The 15,551-nt window shown below is 36.6% G+C and overlaps 2 protein-coding genes across 2 annotated transcripts; both read left to right on the plus strand.

The window, feature by feature from the left end:
• The first annotated feature begins 8,246 nt into the window (after positions 1–8,246).
• Positions 8,247–9,259, plus strand: LOC129241528 (uncharacterized). The gene is made up of 4 exons (XM_054877918.1): positions 8,247–8,450; positions 8,513–8,596; positions 8,807–8,986; positions 9,071–9,259. Exons 1-4 carry the CDS (start codon positions 8,417–8,419, stop codon positions 9,109–9,111), a joined length of 339 nt encoding a protein of 112 aa, XP_054733893.1. The 5' UTR covers positions 8,247–8,416; the 3' UTR covers positions 9,112–9,259.
• Positions 9,260–11,026: 1,767 nt separating this feature from the next.
• On the plus strand, positions 11,027–15,347 carry LOC129241546 (uncharacterized). Its single transcript, XM_054877940.1, has 6 exons — positions 11,027–11,153; positions 11,367–11,537; positions 11,667–12,031; positions 12,098–12,175; positions 12,241–12,366; positions 15,023–15,347. Exons 2-6 carry the CDS (start codon positions 11,375–11,377, stop codon positions 15,281–15,283), a joined length of 993 nt encoding a protein of 330 aa, XP_054733915.1. The 5' UTR covers positions 11,027–11,153; positions 11,367–11,374; the 3' UTR covers positions 15,284–15,347.
• The last annotated feature ends 204 nt before the right edge of the window (positions 15,348–15,551 follow it).

Here is a 15,551-nt window from a genome sequence, read left to right on the forward strand (position 1 = left end):
TAGTACACGGTTCCGGGCCGTTGTTTTTGCGCCGTTCCATGTGACGTCGGCATCTGCGAGTACCTGTCCAGTGCCATTCTCGTATATACATACACAGTTTGTTTTTTAGTGTATTAATTAACTGAACCTTGCTTGCAAGTGTACAGTGGCACCATTTTGATTAATATGTACTGGGTGGGCCATATAGCGTTTGCTTTTTGAACCACCTATTTTTTTGAGAATGGTAACACAAATGACATGTCAAATGTGTTCATAATTTACTTAAAGGTTTGACATTTACGAAATGGGACGCTATACGCCTGAACAAAATTGGGAAATATTGAAAACCTATTTCCAAAGTGGTGAGTATTCTTCTTCTTTCCTGATTTTCACATCGGTGGCTACGTCAATAAGCAAAATTGTCGGATTTGGGGCTCAGAAAATCCACACGTTACTGTAGAGAAGCAAATGCATCCACAACGAGTCACTGTTTGGTGCAGTTTTTGGTCTGGCGGCATCATCGGGCCATTTTTTTTCGAAAATGAGCGAGGAGCCGCGGTTACAGTAAATTTCGAGCGTTACCGTGACATGCTCAACGAGTTGTTTCCAAAAATTGAAGAGGATGACATGGACGACATTTGGTTTCAACAGGACGGTGCAACTTGTCACACTGCCAAAGTTACACTCGAACTTTTGGCTACCGTTTTTGAAAACCGAATAATCAGCCGAAATTCCGATATCAATTGGCCGCCTCGGAGCTGTGATTTAAGCCCGATGGACTATTTTTTGTGGGGAGCCGTTGAGGACAAATGCTATGCGAACCATCCAGAGATGATTGATGCTTTAAAACACGAAATCGACGTTGCCATACATGAAATTTGAGCCCAAACAATCGAAAATGTGCTTAAAAATTGGGTTGATCGAATAGCCTACTGTAAAGCCAGTCGTGGTAGTCATTTGAACGATATTATTTTTTATTCATAAATGAAAATGTTCGATCTTCAAAATAAAAAAAAAGTTTGAAAAAATATTGATTAGTTTTTTTTTTTATAGCCGATTCAAAAAGCAAATTTTACATGGCCCACCCTATATTTGGGAGTTTATTAATTAAGTGGAAATATAATTTTGGCGTCCGCCGTGGTCGCGTGGCCGAATTGGTTGGTGCGTGATTACCATTCGGAATTCAGAGAGAGAACGTCGGTTCGAATCTCGGTGTAAGATCAAAAATTAAGAAAAAGTTTTTTCTAATAGCGGTCGCCCCTCGGCAGGCAATGGCAAAACCTCCGAGTGTATTTCTGCCATGAAAAAGCTCCTCATAAAAAAATATCTGCCGTTCGGAGTCGGCTTGAAACTGTAGGTCCCTCCATTTGTGAAACAACATCAAGACGCATACCACAAATAGGAGGAGGAGCTCGACCAAACACCCAAAAAGGGTGTACGCGCCAATTATATATACATATATATACAATTTTGTTCATTTAGTTCAATTACGGGGAATGCTGCTGGAGTGACTATCCTTGACCGAATATAAATCCGGGTCGTTCCGGTAAAGTAGAACCGACTACCATAGGAACGACTGTTGCTTGGTATTCGCAGATGAATGGAAATATAAATAAAATAAAGACGTAAAATATTATTTTATAACTTAACATTTACAAAAAATACGCAACGCAGTTGAATTATAATGAAAAAAAGTGGTGGCAATGCTGTTAAGTTTTGATTAAAGAATATTTAAATATATTTAATTTGATGCGCTTTCTGTACTGCTTCAATAAACTTTTCAATAATTAAAATGTTTAATTAAATTAAATTTTATTCACCTTGTCTGGGATTAGAGTGGCGTTCACAGTACAAGCAGCGCGACATATAAAGTTTTGAAAATTTATTTATAGTTAATAATTTTTTTTTTTATTTATACTACAACAAAAGTTATGTAACTCAAAGTTTTAAATTTTGTACAAAATTTCAAAAAATTTAACTAATTTTCATGAACATATAAACATTTTTATGTATTCTGGGTGTGTCTGCGTTCGAAGCCTCGTGCATGAAACTCGAAATGATAGAAAAAGTTTTGTTTTCAATTGCGATCGCCCTCGGCAGGCAATGACAAACCTCCGAGTGTATCTCTGCCTTTTAAGAGATCTTCATAAACAAAAGGAAAAAGCGGCGGCATACAATTATAAGTTCCTCCATTTGTGCAAAAGTATCAAGGCGCGCACCACAAATTAAATATGCATATATATATTTATATATTGTATATTGTGCAAGTTTATGGTGGCTAAAAATTCAAGTTTATTTTCAATAGAATATTTTTCGCTCATGGTGATTTTCTGCTATTAAAATAAATCGAGCAATCGTTAAATTGAATGGATTTCAGAACAGCAAACTCAGAATTTTTCCGATAAAGTTCAGAGTTTTGTTAATTTTTTTTTTTTTTAATTTTTTCCCACGTTGAAAACTTTGAGTTAGATGGTTGCGGCCAACACACCGTCGGATATAATTATAAAACTCGTATATGCAACTTGTTATTGGTTCTATTAGTCCATTTGATGTTAGTCCATTAAGTGCGATGAAGTCATCGGTCGTTATCGTTATCTCATTTAACGGTAGGCCCAGAACACATCCAGTTTTGACGCGGGCCTCACGAGGTAATTGAATCTCTTTGTGTGCAATTAGTGGTGGTTCGATTCTGTTATATACTGGGAAGTCCAGTGATTGTCAAGTATAGTCCTCGATTTCGTCAGTCAAGTTATGTAAATGCCTACTAATGGGCCTAGGGGTGGATCCAATGGTAGAACCCGAGCAGGAACTGCTTGCTGAGTATAATATTAAAAGCTCATTAAGAAAGATGATATTTGCTAAAACATCTAAAATTTTTCCAACTAACTATGACATTTTCGATCTAAAGCTCGCCTTTGTAAAGAACTTTATTCATCTTGGTGTCGATTTTAAAGGGTTTATAAGGTCAAAAAAATCAATTTTTTTTTTCGTTTTAAGCGATTCCTAATATATTTCAGAATATTCGCACAAAGTTACAGAGCCTATGTAATTCTCTATATTTCCGTAGATACAAAGCCAAAGGTAGGCGAGCGTTAGGTAGTTACGCTGTGACCGGAAAGCTATAGTACAAACTTTATCTTCTTTTCTCGACTTTTCATTTTTGTGATTTCTTTGAATTGGCGTACATGAATGAAAAAAAAAAAAAATACCAGTCTAACGGTTAGACGCGATAGAAGTGAAACCTTCCGTAAAACAAACTGAGAGAGAATAAGACGAAAGCAGCATTAGGAGCGGGATAATTATAGGTTCATTATATATTAATATTGCTATAAAGTTCATATTTTATTTTCTTCATTTTATTATTATTCATCCTCAATGTTTTCAATTTCAACAAATGATACGAGTGGCTTATGATAGCTAAAATATGATACAAATGCTTTGGTTTCGATGTTGTCAACATATCTTTGAAATACCGCGTCAATTGTTGTTTTTGATCGTGTTGTCGATTCAGTGCGATTGTTACACATTTTTAAATTGAATGTTGTATTGAGAACGTCAATTAAAGGAACCGCTGTGTCCAATGCAAAATTTACGTTAAAATCGCCACTTAAAATCATTGGAACTTTATTGTAATCTTTTCTAAGTATCCGCGATACTTCTGGTGTATACTTTATTAAATTTTCGTGAATGAATTCCGTGATGCTATTTATTGATCTGTCGATATTCACGACACTTTTCTGCATTATTTTTCGGCATAATTGCGGTAAATATTTAAAAATGAAAATATTTACGAATATAAAAATACACACGCGGTTGCTATTATGAGCGTCCCCAGCAAAACCTGCGTGACCGAAACTCTAACACAATTACATTTTTTTGAATATTACAAACACATATGCACGCAGGTTTTGCAGGGGCGTGACCGAAACTCTAACACAATTACACATATGCACTCGTATTTGTTTGAAAATCGACTTTTTTTTTTGGTTCTCCGTCACCTTTGGAAAATGTGTAAACAGTAAGTAAACTTTATTCATATATTTTTCCTCATTTTTGCATCAGTAAAATTAAACAAACGCCGTAGCCGAATGGGTTGGTGCGTGACTACTATTCAGAATTCACAGAGAGAACGTCAGTTCGAATCTCGGTGAAAACACCAAAATTAAGGAAAACTATTTTTCTAATAGCGCTCACCCCTCAGCAGGCAATGGCAAAACACCGAGTGTATTTCTGCCATGAAAAAAAGCTCCTCATAAACATATCATAAAATAAAATAAAATAACTGTATAAAAAAATTTTTTTTCTTGTGATTCGAACCAAGAATTTTGGATCGGAAGCTCACATTGCTAGCCGCTCGGCTATCGCGCCATGCTGTCGGCGCTGGCCTAAAAGTAATTTAGTTCGTCGCTACGTTTATATGTAATATTCGTAGCCAAGAGTGTCGCTTTTTTCGTTTCACTTTTTCTCAAATCACTCCCAACGATTCTAAAGAAGTTTTCACTTCAAAAAAACTAATAAACCTTTTGAAATGAATCATAGCTTGTTCCCTTCAGTATTAAATTCTCTTCTATTTGAACTAACAAAAAAGATAAAACAAAATTTTTCGAGATTTTTATATCAAGTTGAAGTGAATTTTTTTTTTATAGAAAGGCATTTTTTTCTTTAAAACCTCCAAAAAGTTGAAATTTTGGAATTTCTCTCGGTTTTCTTAGTTCATCTAGAATAAAAAATCATGATAATTAGAAATCCATTTGAATTTTTTGCTTTAGATAATAATTACGAGCTGTATCTTGTACGCCAGTTGGAAACTCCAGCGTTGCAGCGCTCTACTAATTTCTATGTTAAACATTTTTTTCAACTTATTTTAACCAGTACAAAAATTTTTTATACTTTTTAAATGTTCATTAAAAGATAGAAAAAACTTTGCAGTGCTAAATTAATTTTTTCCTTAAAAAAAAAATCGCAGAGAGATGCAATTTTTAGAACTCATAAACCAGGCTCCCCCCTTAACTAAAACTTTACCTATGTGAATCACATAAGCTACATTCTTCGAATGCATATAGAAACGTACTCTTTCTGCGAGCATAGGCGAAGGACTAGGACAAGAATGCCTATACGAATGCAGAAGATATATACATACATTCCCTCATGTTTGCAAATCATTAATTGCCCGGAATTACTTGAGCATATCGGCTTCAATGTCCCTAAAGGATGTTGCACTAATTTCCACCCATGAACAATACTTATATATTACTTCGGCTAAAGCTAATTATTGTGGTCAAGCATCGATACGGAAGGCTCTTACTGAATTTTATAAAGCCTCAAAAATCTCTACCAATAGGCAGTCATTTGGACGTTTAATTGAATTTGTGTATTCGTAGTGTAGTTTTTCTCTTTTTTCCCTGTTAACTTTATTGTAAATACTTAATTGAATTTAATCATTAAGTATCTCCGCAAATTTTTGTAATCGGATCTATAAGGCTGCAAGATCATATACTGAATCAAATTAAATTTAAAATGTCAAGCAATGATTCTTTGCTTCTTATTGCTGTTTTGGATCTTAATGGTAATCGTGGCTGTATTCGCCTTCGTCCTGTTTGTGAATAGGGTCGTTGTGGATTTAGTGAGGGAATGCTGGAGATTCCTTGCAGGGTAGAAGTGAGAAAAATTCGAGACAGAGAAAGACCTTTGAATACAAATCATCGCTGTCATTACCGGACGCCATTGTCGAGCAATGGACAGAGTATGAGGTCCAGGGAACTCGCTCTGGTGGTTAAGGAAGGGTTGAAATATAAAAGCTGAGAAGCAAGGGAGATAGGACACCACTCTGCGTCTTCTTAATTTATCCTCCTCTGTTTAGCGATTTGACCTCGAAGAGAGTAGATTGTTCGTTGTCAACTAGTAGCGCAGCATGTCTGACTGTGTCGAAAGACTTAGACAAATACAACGCTATTAGAACTGTTCTGCTGCAGGGATGGTTTTGTTTGAGTCAGCGGTTTATGTGGTGATCTGTGTACTTTACAGAAACCGCGTTGATGTATCATATCACACGGGTCAGTTGTTGCGTAAAGATCGGGAGTAGAAGGCCTTTAAGTGTTTACACTACTGGGGAAAGGAGAGAAATCGGATGTTATGGCTTTCTTTGGTTGATGGGTTTTCCAGGTTATAAGAGGACATAGATAATTGAACACCTTAATTAAATATGTTCCTTTCATTGAGTTTTTTTATACGTCAACATGATCAATCCATCGGGTCCCATGGCTTTGGATGCCGTTGCCTTCCTGATGGCCGCTTGAATTTCATCCCTGGTAAAAGCAAGCGGTACACTGCTGCTTGGCATATTGTGTAACCTTCTGGTTGCCGTAAGGACTGCCATATTTTAGGATTTCACGAAACACACTCACCGCATGTTTCTCTGCCATCGTCGGGTTGGACAGGGAGGGACCTTACGGTCGACTAGAGCTTACTCACAATAGAGGTGAAGTAACGGGTATGCAAGTCCTCCATCTATTTAATGCGTTTATGTAGATTTACCAGTTACCAGATTTCCGAATAGAGATCTCATAAACTAGGATCTTGAGATCGGCCAGGTGTAGGTGGTCACACTCGTTTGCTGTGAAATTTGGATGAATGACCTTAAGAATTTCAACAGAAATGAAGCAGGCGTAGCAGCAGCGAAAATGAAATTAACAAATTTTGTTTAGTATCAGGGGAGCTAATACCCATATTAGTTGCCTGCGATCAATCTTTTACTCACAAAACTTCTCAATAGACATATCAGCTGTTCAGTAATCCGCGTAACAATCATCTGCCACACTACAATTTCAAACAGATTAAGGTAAGATTATAATAATAAGAATGAGATTCATACCGAGCACGTCAAGCGTAGTAATAAGTCCGCGTTTCACGTGAAATGGCTGTCAAAATCCATACAAGTTTAATTGCCGTGAAATATGTGTGAAATTTCGAAAGTAGTATTCAGTTCGTGCCGTGATAAAACCGTGCAAAATGTACATACATGCCATTTAAAATTGAGCGAAAGCTGAAAGTTTGTATGCGAGTGAAGTCCCTTAGTTCGAATACTACGAAAATATGTCATTTTTAAGCGAAACGTCTTCTCAAAGAATGTAAGTAATCTTCTTTATATTTTTTTGTGTCAAAATTTTGTGTATTAATTTGTTTGAAAACACTTTTCTCCCAAAAATTTGTTGATTGCTCCTGGGGTGAGGCTCATAAATTTGTCGTTTCTTCCAATTTGACAGTTAAAGTTGCTAGCAACACTTCACGGCTGGGAAGTTAGTGCTAGCCTTAGTAACTTGCTATAAATTGGTCTTTGTTTCTTATGAAATGTATTATAACATGAATGCTTATTGAAGCGAAAGAATGTTTTAATAGAATTTATGGTAGTCTTAAACACGACTGGTTTGGTGGGTGCGACCATTACGTCGAGATCGGGGCGCACATCCATTTTTTAGGACATCTTGGTTAATTCTAGTCTTTTCTATACTCTTTCAAGCTTTTTAAGCTTTCATTGAAAATATAAGGTTGCATTTTAATTGACTCAATTAATTTTAATTCCATTTATTTTCTCCGCCAAGGCATACGACACATATGTGGCGCCTTCGACTCAAATACACATAATTTATTTTGCTGTCAGTCAAATTCGGTGCCGCAACGGATCCAGTATGACGAGTCTATTAGGCTATGTGAACGTGTTCCTAAAAATGTATGTATTCATAGTCAGCTGTTGAAGCCGACGCCAATGCAAAGTTGTATGTAGACAGGCCTTTATGCAGCTTCCGAACGGCAGATTGTTGGTATTAAATGTTTTTCCTGCCTGCAGAGGACTAATCGCTTTTAGAAAAAACTTTTATTATTATTATTATTTATTAAACAAAGTATAAAATTCAACGCTTAAAGTCTATAATAGAGTACAAGCAGCTAGGCCATTGACTCTCCAATTTAATGTTAAGTATGAGAATACATATGAAATACGTGAACTATAATAAAAAAAGCTAATAATCATTAGATGTTTTATATTTACAGTGCGCATCGACTCGGGGACCAATCGAATGGTTATCACGCACTTACACACGGCTACGGCGGTCACTTGCCTTAGCTGACCTTATACAATATAAGAGAATTCCCCCAGCATCCAATTGAGAAAACAGGGCTTTCTTTGCGTAGCAGAGCAGAGCTGAGAGCATCACTGCGCAAGTGTATGTTGAGATGGATATGTATGTATGAACATAAAGTTTTTATGAGTTGGCGATCGATTGGCTCCAGCATGGGTCTTCCCATTCATGGTTGTATAAAACCGATGGGGGAAATTTGCTTTGTGTTAAGTTGATTGCAGAAGTTGGTCGGGGAATAACGTGGCGTGGCTCAAACAAATATTTAATTGCAGATTAATATACAAAATTAAAAAGTGATAAACATGAATTCAAAATTAGTTCTACTGTGTACTTTCGGTAGGTGAAATTATTATTTTGTTAATTTTAAAAAAGTTATCAAGTTTTTTCTTTCATATCAGCTTATTTATGCACAATTGTGAATGCACGCCCACAGCAGTGGCAGGGTCCGACTTTTTCAAACCCATTTTTTCCGAATTTTCCTGGTAAGTCTATTAATGCATATATGAGTATTAATGTACCAGTGCTTACTATATACTCGCATACTATATGTATTTATCTATGCAAGTATCATATGTTTGAATATGTACATACATATGTAGTCTTGCATTTCCATGGTGCATTTGTGGATATGTATATATGCACATGTCTGCTTTTAATACTCAAGTAAATGTTGTTTGAATTCCTTGGTAAAGATACCTCTTCTACCACCACAACCGCACCACCTGCCTCTTCGACCACGGTCCCTTCACCAAGGTACTTAGCTTGTTTGCGCGCCTGTCCTTCCACCATGGAATACAATCCAGTTTGTGGCAGCGACAGCCAGAATTATCACAATCAAGCTCGTCTGGATTGTGCGGCACGATGCGGCCAAGGTTAGTATGGAATGTTTCTAAAAAAAAATTAACTTGAAAATTTGTACACAAAATAAATTTTTTTTTCTTTTTATTTCCTTTCAGATGTTGTTTTTGTACGGATAGGCACATGTAACGCTTTGTAAAGCCATAGTTTTTAATATGAAATCGAATTTTTTTTAATTTTGTAACTAATAAGTAAAACAAAATATTAATTCATTGACTGAAACACTCCATTTATGTATTTGGGGTTTCGCTACCGTTAAGTTGTGTCTTCCAATTAAATAAAAACAATTTTTTTTCGATTTACATTTTTTTTCAATATAATTCTAATTAAATACTCGTATGCATGCTTGTACTTCAAAAAGTGTGTTATCCGGGGTTATCAAATGTTACGTGAAAGCTGTTTTCTTGCTTTCCGTAAATCAAACGCCATTGAACTTTCAAAGAGCGTCGAATCATTCAATTAATCTGTACAATTGAATACACGTATGCATGTGTATGTGTGTAAGTATATGTGCGTCAATAAATTGCCTGTTGATTAACACTTAAATCACTGCCCATTATATCCGTTAGGTTCACTCTAAGATCGGCGATTTTCTTGTTTGAAAATGAAAAATAAATACATATAGGAAATTTAAAATTCATCTATTTATTAACCTTATAACTAATATAAATAAATGTAGCTTTTAATATAAGTTTAATAATTTCTCAGGGCATTATATCTTTGAAAGTAAGTTCTTTATGAAAAGGTACAGCATAAAAGTTGCAAATATGCCTTGTGTGGGTTGCACAGACTCGACATGCCCGTATTGGAAATTTTATTCACATAAGTTAGGTTTTTTCTTGACATTATTCAAGAGAATCTAATTTTCTTTAAACTGAAAATATTAAGAGAATACCAACCAAACGGCGTCATCTATGCAAACGGCTTCAACAGCTCAAGACATAGATAACATAGATCATAGATAACTAGATGTGAAACTTATTCATTTTGAGAGAGAGCGCGCCCATGAGGACGTTTCAAAACTTGGCAGCACTCACACATTATGGGATTTTGAACAGCTGATAGGCGAAATGGCTGGCTGCCAGAAGAAATGCGCCAAAAATAACTGACGAAAACAGTTCCTTTTTGCTTAATGGAGAAATGGCGCGTTGAAATGTTTATAATTATTTGTCTTAAAATTAATTAAATTGAAATGTAATAATTTGAATTTAAGTGAGTTTGTAGAATCCAAAGCTCGTTATATCCTTTTCGACTTCTACTTTTAATTAGTCTTGTGTACATAATGTAATTTTATTGAAAACTGTGTGTTGGTTTATGTAAATTTGTATATACGTAAATATTCTATGGTTGAAAAGCGTACAAAAATTAAAGGTAATCTGCTTTAACTTATTCTGTTCGTTGTTTGAGAATTTTTTTTGTTACCCAATTTCTGTGTTACATTAAAAAATCGGAATAAGTCATGTTTTTAATTATAACTTATGTTTTTCGCGTTCATTACTTTATTATTATTAAATTACTTTTGTATTTCAGTTTCAAATAATTTCATTTACATAAAAATTTTTAAATTTTTTGCTTATTTATGTAGATATTTCATACGGATTGTGCTTATTTTTAGTATATGTAGGTGTTTTCGAGTGATATAAGGCTATTGGGCAACCGCACACTAAATACTAACCTCAATGGTGGTGTGGAAACTAAAAATTCCAGAACTTTGGTTCAAAAATATACAATTCATGTTTCTACCGGTGTGGCAATATTGGAAAATGTTATAAAAAATGCACATTTTTCAGCGCTTTCACGAGAAAAAGAGTTTCACATCTAGTCATCTCTGTTATTATCTATGGGTCATCTATGTTATCTATGCTACATAGATAACCTATGCTATGATCTATGGTAAGAAAGCTGAAAAATGCTTGCAAAAGCTATATTTTAGCAAAGAACGCACAAGTTGACTTAGTATAAGAAAAGAAACAAAACTGAACTTATCTGGTTGCAAAAAGGCAAAGTGATTAATAATTATTGCATACGTAAATAGAATTTGGAATAACAAAAGCGAAGGAGTTGTTGGTACACAACGATGGTTATCTTGATTTCCATTTAAAGAAACACATTGCTTGCTTTTTGTCATTCATTTGTTCATTTACCTACTCGCCCAACCAAAAGGTATTTACTTGGAAGCTGGTAAGTACGTGCCCATTGTTGAAGGTAAAATTTTCTTTATTTTATGCAACCGTAAAAAGTATTTTTATTTTGTCTTTGTTTACACCAAATAGCAAAAAGTAATATGCAATATTTTCTTTCTCATTTTCATTGGCGTATGCTACAACGCTCTGCTTACGCTTGCCGGCCATTGTTTCTATATTTTCCGTTTCATTCTCGCCACAAATTACTAAGCCATTTTAATGATGCCACCGACCCAACGGATTTTGGTGAAAAGCGGTGGTTTTTCAACGCAACTAGCACGTCATGTACAGGAGAAAATCGATGGAGATCCTTTGTGGGGTTCACGTTTTGATCAGAAGAATCCCACGGCTGTTTTGCAAACACATTTGGATTTTCTTCAGAGTAAGTAGATGTAAGGAGTTGGTTAATTCGAATATCGCAGTGTGACAGGACTTAGTAAATATTTTTGTTAAATAACAAGGAAACACATTTTTTAACCAGTTTAATATATTTATCTGTAATCCTAAATAGATGGCGCTCAAATCATAGTTTCCAATACCTATCAATCCAGCATTGAGGGTTTCATGAAACAGTTGCTACTGAGCCGTGAGGAAAGCATACAGTTGATGCGTAAAAGTGTGCAGCTTGCCAAGGAGGCTAAATCTAAATATATCGAAATGGTGGAGAAAACGAATGGCACGCAGGAGTCTGGTCTGCCACTTGTAATGGCATCGATCGGCCCCTATGGTGCACACTTACATGATGGTTCCGAATATAAAGGCAGTTATTCGGAACGTGTCTCAAGCGCAGATTTACAAAATTGGCATCGGCCGAGAATTGATGCTTGTCTAGCGGAGGGTGTTGACGGCTTGGCTGTGGAAACAATACCATGTCAGGTGTATGCGCAAGTTTGATTTGTTGGCAAGTGCATGGTTATAATATTTTGGAATTTGTCTTTGTAGATGGAAGCTGAATCTGTTGTTGATATGTTGCTAAACGATTATCCTGATGTAAAATTCTGGGTTTCATTTCAGTGTAAGGTGAGTCATGAAGAATTTGAAAAGTTTTTAGAGAATTCATATTTGTTTTTTTGTCTTATTCATAGGATAATGAAGCATTGGCGCACGGCGAACTATTTTCAAATGCAGCCTATTCAATATGGAATAAAGTAAAGAAGGCAAACGCTGTTGAACGTTTAATTGCCATTGGTGTAAACTGTGTCAATCCAAAGGTAATGAATAAATTTGTAATAATTTGAGAGCAAAATTTATGTATATGTAATATTTAAGTTAGTTTTTGTTGTTGTTGCTCTAGTAGTAATTTTGCCCTACCAGTGTAGTGTAATCACCGGCTATCTTCGTTTCGACAGGTTGGGTCCAGAGGGAGAGGGGTGCTAGATGAGTGGGTTTGATGGGGTGTGGTGAAAATAGGTGGTTAGTGTCGTGCGGTGTGTCTTCACATGCTGGACATATGTTTAGTATGTCGGGGTCGATTCTGGATAGGTAGGAGTTTAACCTACTACAGTATCCAGAACGTAATTGTGCCAATGTAACGCGGGACTCTCGGGTTAGTTGGAGCTCTTCCTCTGTGGTTGGAGTCCGATGACGGCATTCGGGGGTCGGAAGCTTAAGAGGGCGGTAAAATGATACTCCTTAATTGTCTGTCTGTACAAAGTCTGATCCAGTAATTGTCGGTCTGTTTTGTTCTGGATTTCGTCCGCGTAGTTAGTTTTTGTAGCAGGATTTACTTATAAGATTTTTTAATGAACTCCGACTGTTTTCCTGCCTTGAAAAAGCTCCTCATAAAAAACTAGCTGCCGCTCGGAATCGGCTTAAAACTGTAGGCCCTGCCTTTTTGTAGAGCAACATTAAGACGCGCACCACAAATAGAAGGAGGAGCTCGACTAAACACCCAAAAGGATTGTGTTTGGTTGAGTCAATTTCGATAGCAACTTTTCAAAATCGAATGCAAATAGTAAGTCGAGGGCTGCGGGAAAGTTATCAAAGATTTTTTTTTTACTTAAAGTTATCAAAGTTTTTTACCTATAGTCTGAGGTTAAGCACGACCACTTAAAATTTGAGGTTAAGTTCAACCGCCAGATGCGTTTTTGGGATAACCTCTTTGCGAGTTTAGAAGTGACCAGTATTACGATAATGTTTATTTCCTTTATATATTGTACATATTTTTTAACTCACAAGTGCTCGAGATTGAATTTCAATGGAATTTCGGAAATATTGGCGGTTGAATTAGTTTTAAAGGTGACACACAGATGGCGCTATTTATCACTTTATCGCGTTGGCAATACTGAATATATATTCATGACAAAGCCTCATCCCTAGGCTTTGTTTATCAGTATCTGTCATTTCGCTGAAGTATAAACAACGCAGTGTTTTCGTGCTCCGAGTATGTCAACTTTCGTGCCGTCGGAACGCAATTTGCGGGAAGCTTTGCTTTTCTGCTTCAATTTGAAAAAAAATACAGCCCAAGCCCGTGAATTGCTGCAGGAGGCCTACCCAGACCATACTCCATCGATTTCAACATGTGAGTACTGGTTTCGACGATTCAAAAGTGGTGATTTTCACACCGAAGACAAGGAGCGTCTTGGCCAGCCCAAAAAGTTCGAGGACGCGGAATTGGGGGAATTGGTAAACGAAGACTCGTGCCAAACCCAAGAAGAGCTTGCTGAATCATTGAGCGTTGATAAATCAACCGTTTGCAAGCGTCTAAAAGCGATGGGAATGATCCAAAAGCATGATCCACGAGTTGAAGCTGCGCGACGTCGAACGGCGATTCTTACGTGCGAATTGCTGATCGAGCGACAAAATCGGAAGGGTTTTTTGCATCGGGTGGTGACTGGCGACGAAAAATGGATCCACTACGATAACCCAAAACGCAAAAAATCATGGGGTTTGCCCGGCCACGCATCAACGTCGACGGCCAAGCAGAATATTCACGGCAAGAAAATCATGCTCTGCATTTGGTGGGATCAGGTCGGCGTCGTATATTTTGAGCTGCTCCAACCGGGCGAAACAATCACGGGGGATCGTTACCGACTGCAATTGATGCGTTTAAGCCGGGCATTGAAAGAAAAACGGCCGGAAACGGTAAAAAGGCACGACAAGGTTATTTTGCAACATGACAACGCTCGGCCGCATGTTGCTCAACCTGTCAAAAAATACCTTGGAACGCTTGGCTGGGAAGTGTTACCCCACCCGCCGTATAGTCCAGACATAGCTCCCTCCGATTATCATTTGTTCCGGCATATGAGTCTCGATTTGGCGGACCAGCGGTTCTCCTCGTACGAGGCTACCAAAATATGGGTTGAGTCATGGATAGCCAAGCAGCGGCCAGAATTTTGGAGAAACGGCATCCGGAAATTGCCCGAAAGATGGGCGAAAGTTGTAGCTAGCGATGGCCAATACTTCGAATAAAATATTTTGTACCGTTTTTTCACAATAAAGCCCCAAATCTTCGAAAAAAACCTTTAAAACTAATTCAACCTCCACTAACTTCTTTTGCAATAGTGCGTTTATATTTTTTGGTTTAAAAAATATGTTTGATGTTTCATGTGCCAGGTATTCAACCCAGTGGCACGGTAACTCTCTTGTCTATAGCGGATTTATGCTTAATGATATTTTCCTTTTCTAAATCAAAATATGTATATTGTTATGTTTGAAAGCTTCACTTGTGTATCACCCAGTCGCTAACATAGAATTTTTAAATGCCACTTTGGACTTTAACTTGCGTTGGAATGCTTTTTTTGGTTCCAATCATCCACATTCGTATTTGCAAAAAGTAATGTCGTAATTTGTAAAGCAAATTGAGTTACAAAGAACTATTTGCTATTCGATTAGATAAATCTAAACTCACTTACTTTTTTCTTTCAGTTCGTTAAACCGCTCTTTAAATCGCTGCACGTACTGGCCAATGCCGAATCCATACCTCTCATTGTGTACAGCAATCGTGGCGAATTTTACGATGAAAAACAAGGGGAATGGACAGGTCACGATGATTGCATACCGCTGGAGTCTTATGTACCTGAATGGATTGAGCTTGGCGCATGCATAATTGGAGGTTGTTGTCGTGTTTATCCTGAGGATATTCTACGGATCAGGAAATGTATTGATAATATGGGAAATGATAACTAAACATTAATGTACATATGTATATAATTTTATTAATTTTTAAGCTTGATGCTTATATGAAAAAGAAATAAAAGAAGGTATGTTTGACATGCAAAAATGTGAGGTTTAAATTAACTTATTTATAAGTGTAAAAGTATAAGTCGTTGCAATGCTTTTGTAAGAGCGTTGATCTTCTTATAAAGCATGCATCTAATCGCCAGTGAATTAACCCATGCAGTCGAGTATTTAATTCGATCTGTTAGCAAAATGTTCAGATGTTCTAATGCCGAAA

The sequence above is a fragment of the Anastrepha obliqua genome, chromosome 3 (assembly GCF_027943255.1).
Source record: "Anastrepha obliqua isolate idAnaObli1 chromosome 3, idAnaObli1_1.0, whole genome shotgun sequence".
Taxonomy (NCBI): Eukaryota; Metazoa; Arthropoda; class Insecta; order Diptera; family Tephritidae; genus Anastrepha; species Anastrepha obliqua.

Coding starts and splice junctions, on each gene's coding strand:
- LOC129241528 (XM_054877918.1), top strand. CDS start 8,417: ATGAATTCAAAATTAGTTCTACTGTGTACTTTCG. Junction 8,451..8,512: donor AGTTCTACTGTGTACTTTCG/GTAGGTGAAATT, acceptor CTTTCATATCAG/CTTATTTATGCACAATTGTG. Junction 8,987..9,070: donor TGCGGCACGATGCGGCCAAG/GTTAGTATGGAA, acceptor ATTTCCTTTCAG/ATGTTGTTTTTGTACGGATA.
- LOC129241546 (XM_054877940.1), top strand. CDS start 11,375: ATGATGCCACCGACCCAACGGATTTTGGTGAAAAGCGGTGGTTTTTCA. Junction 12,032..12,097: donor TGGAAACAATACCATGTCAG/GTGTATGCGCAA, acceptor TTGTCTTTGTAG/ATGGAAGCTGAATCTGTTGT. Junction 12,176..12,240: donor GGGTTTCATTTCAGTGTAAG/GTGAGTCATGAA, acceptor TCTTATTCATAG/GATAATGAAGCATTGGCGCA.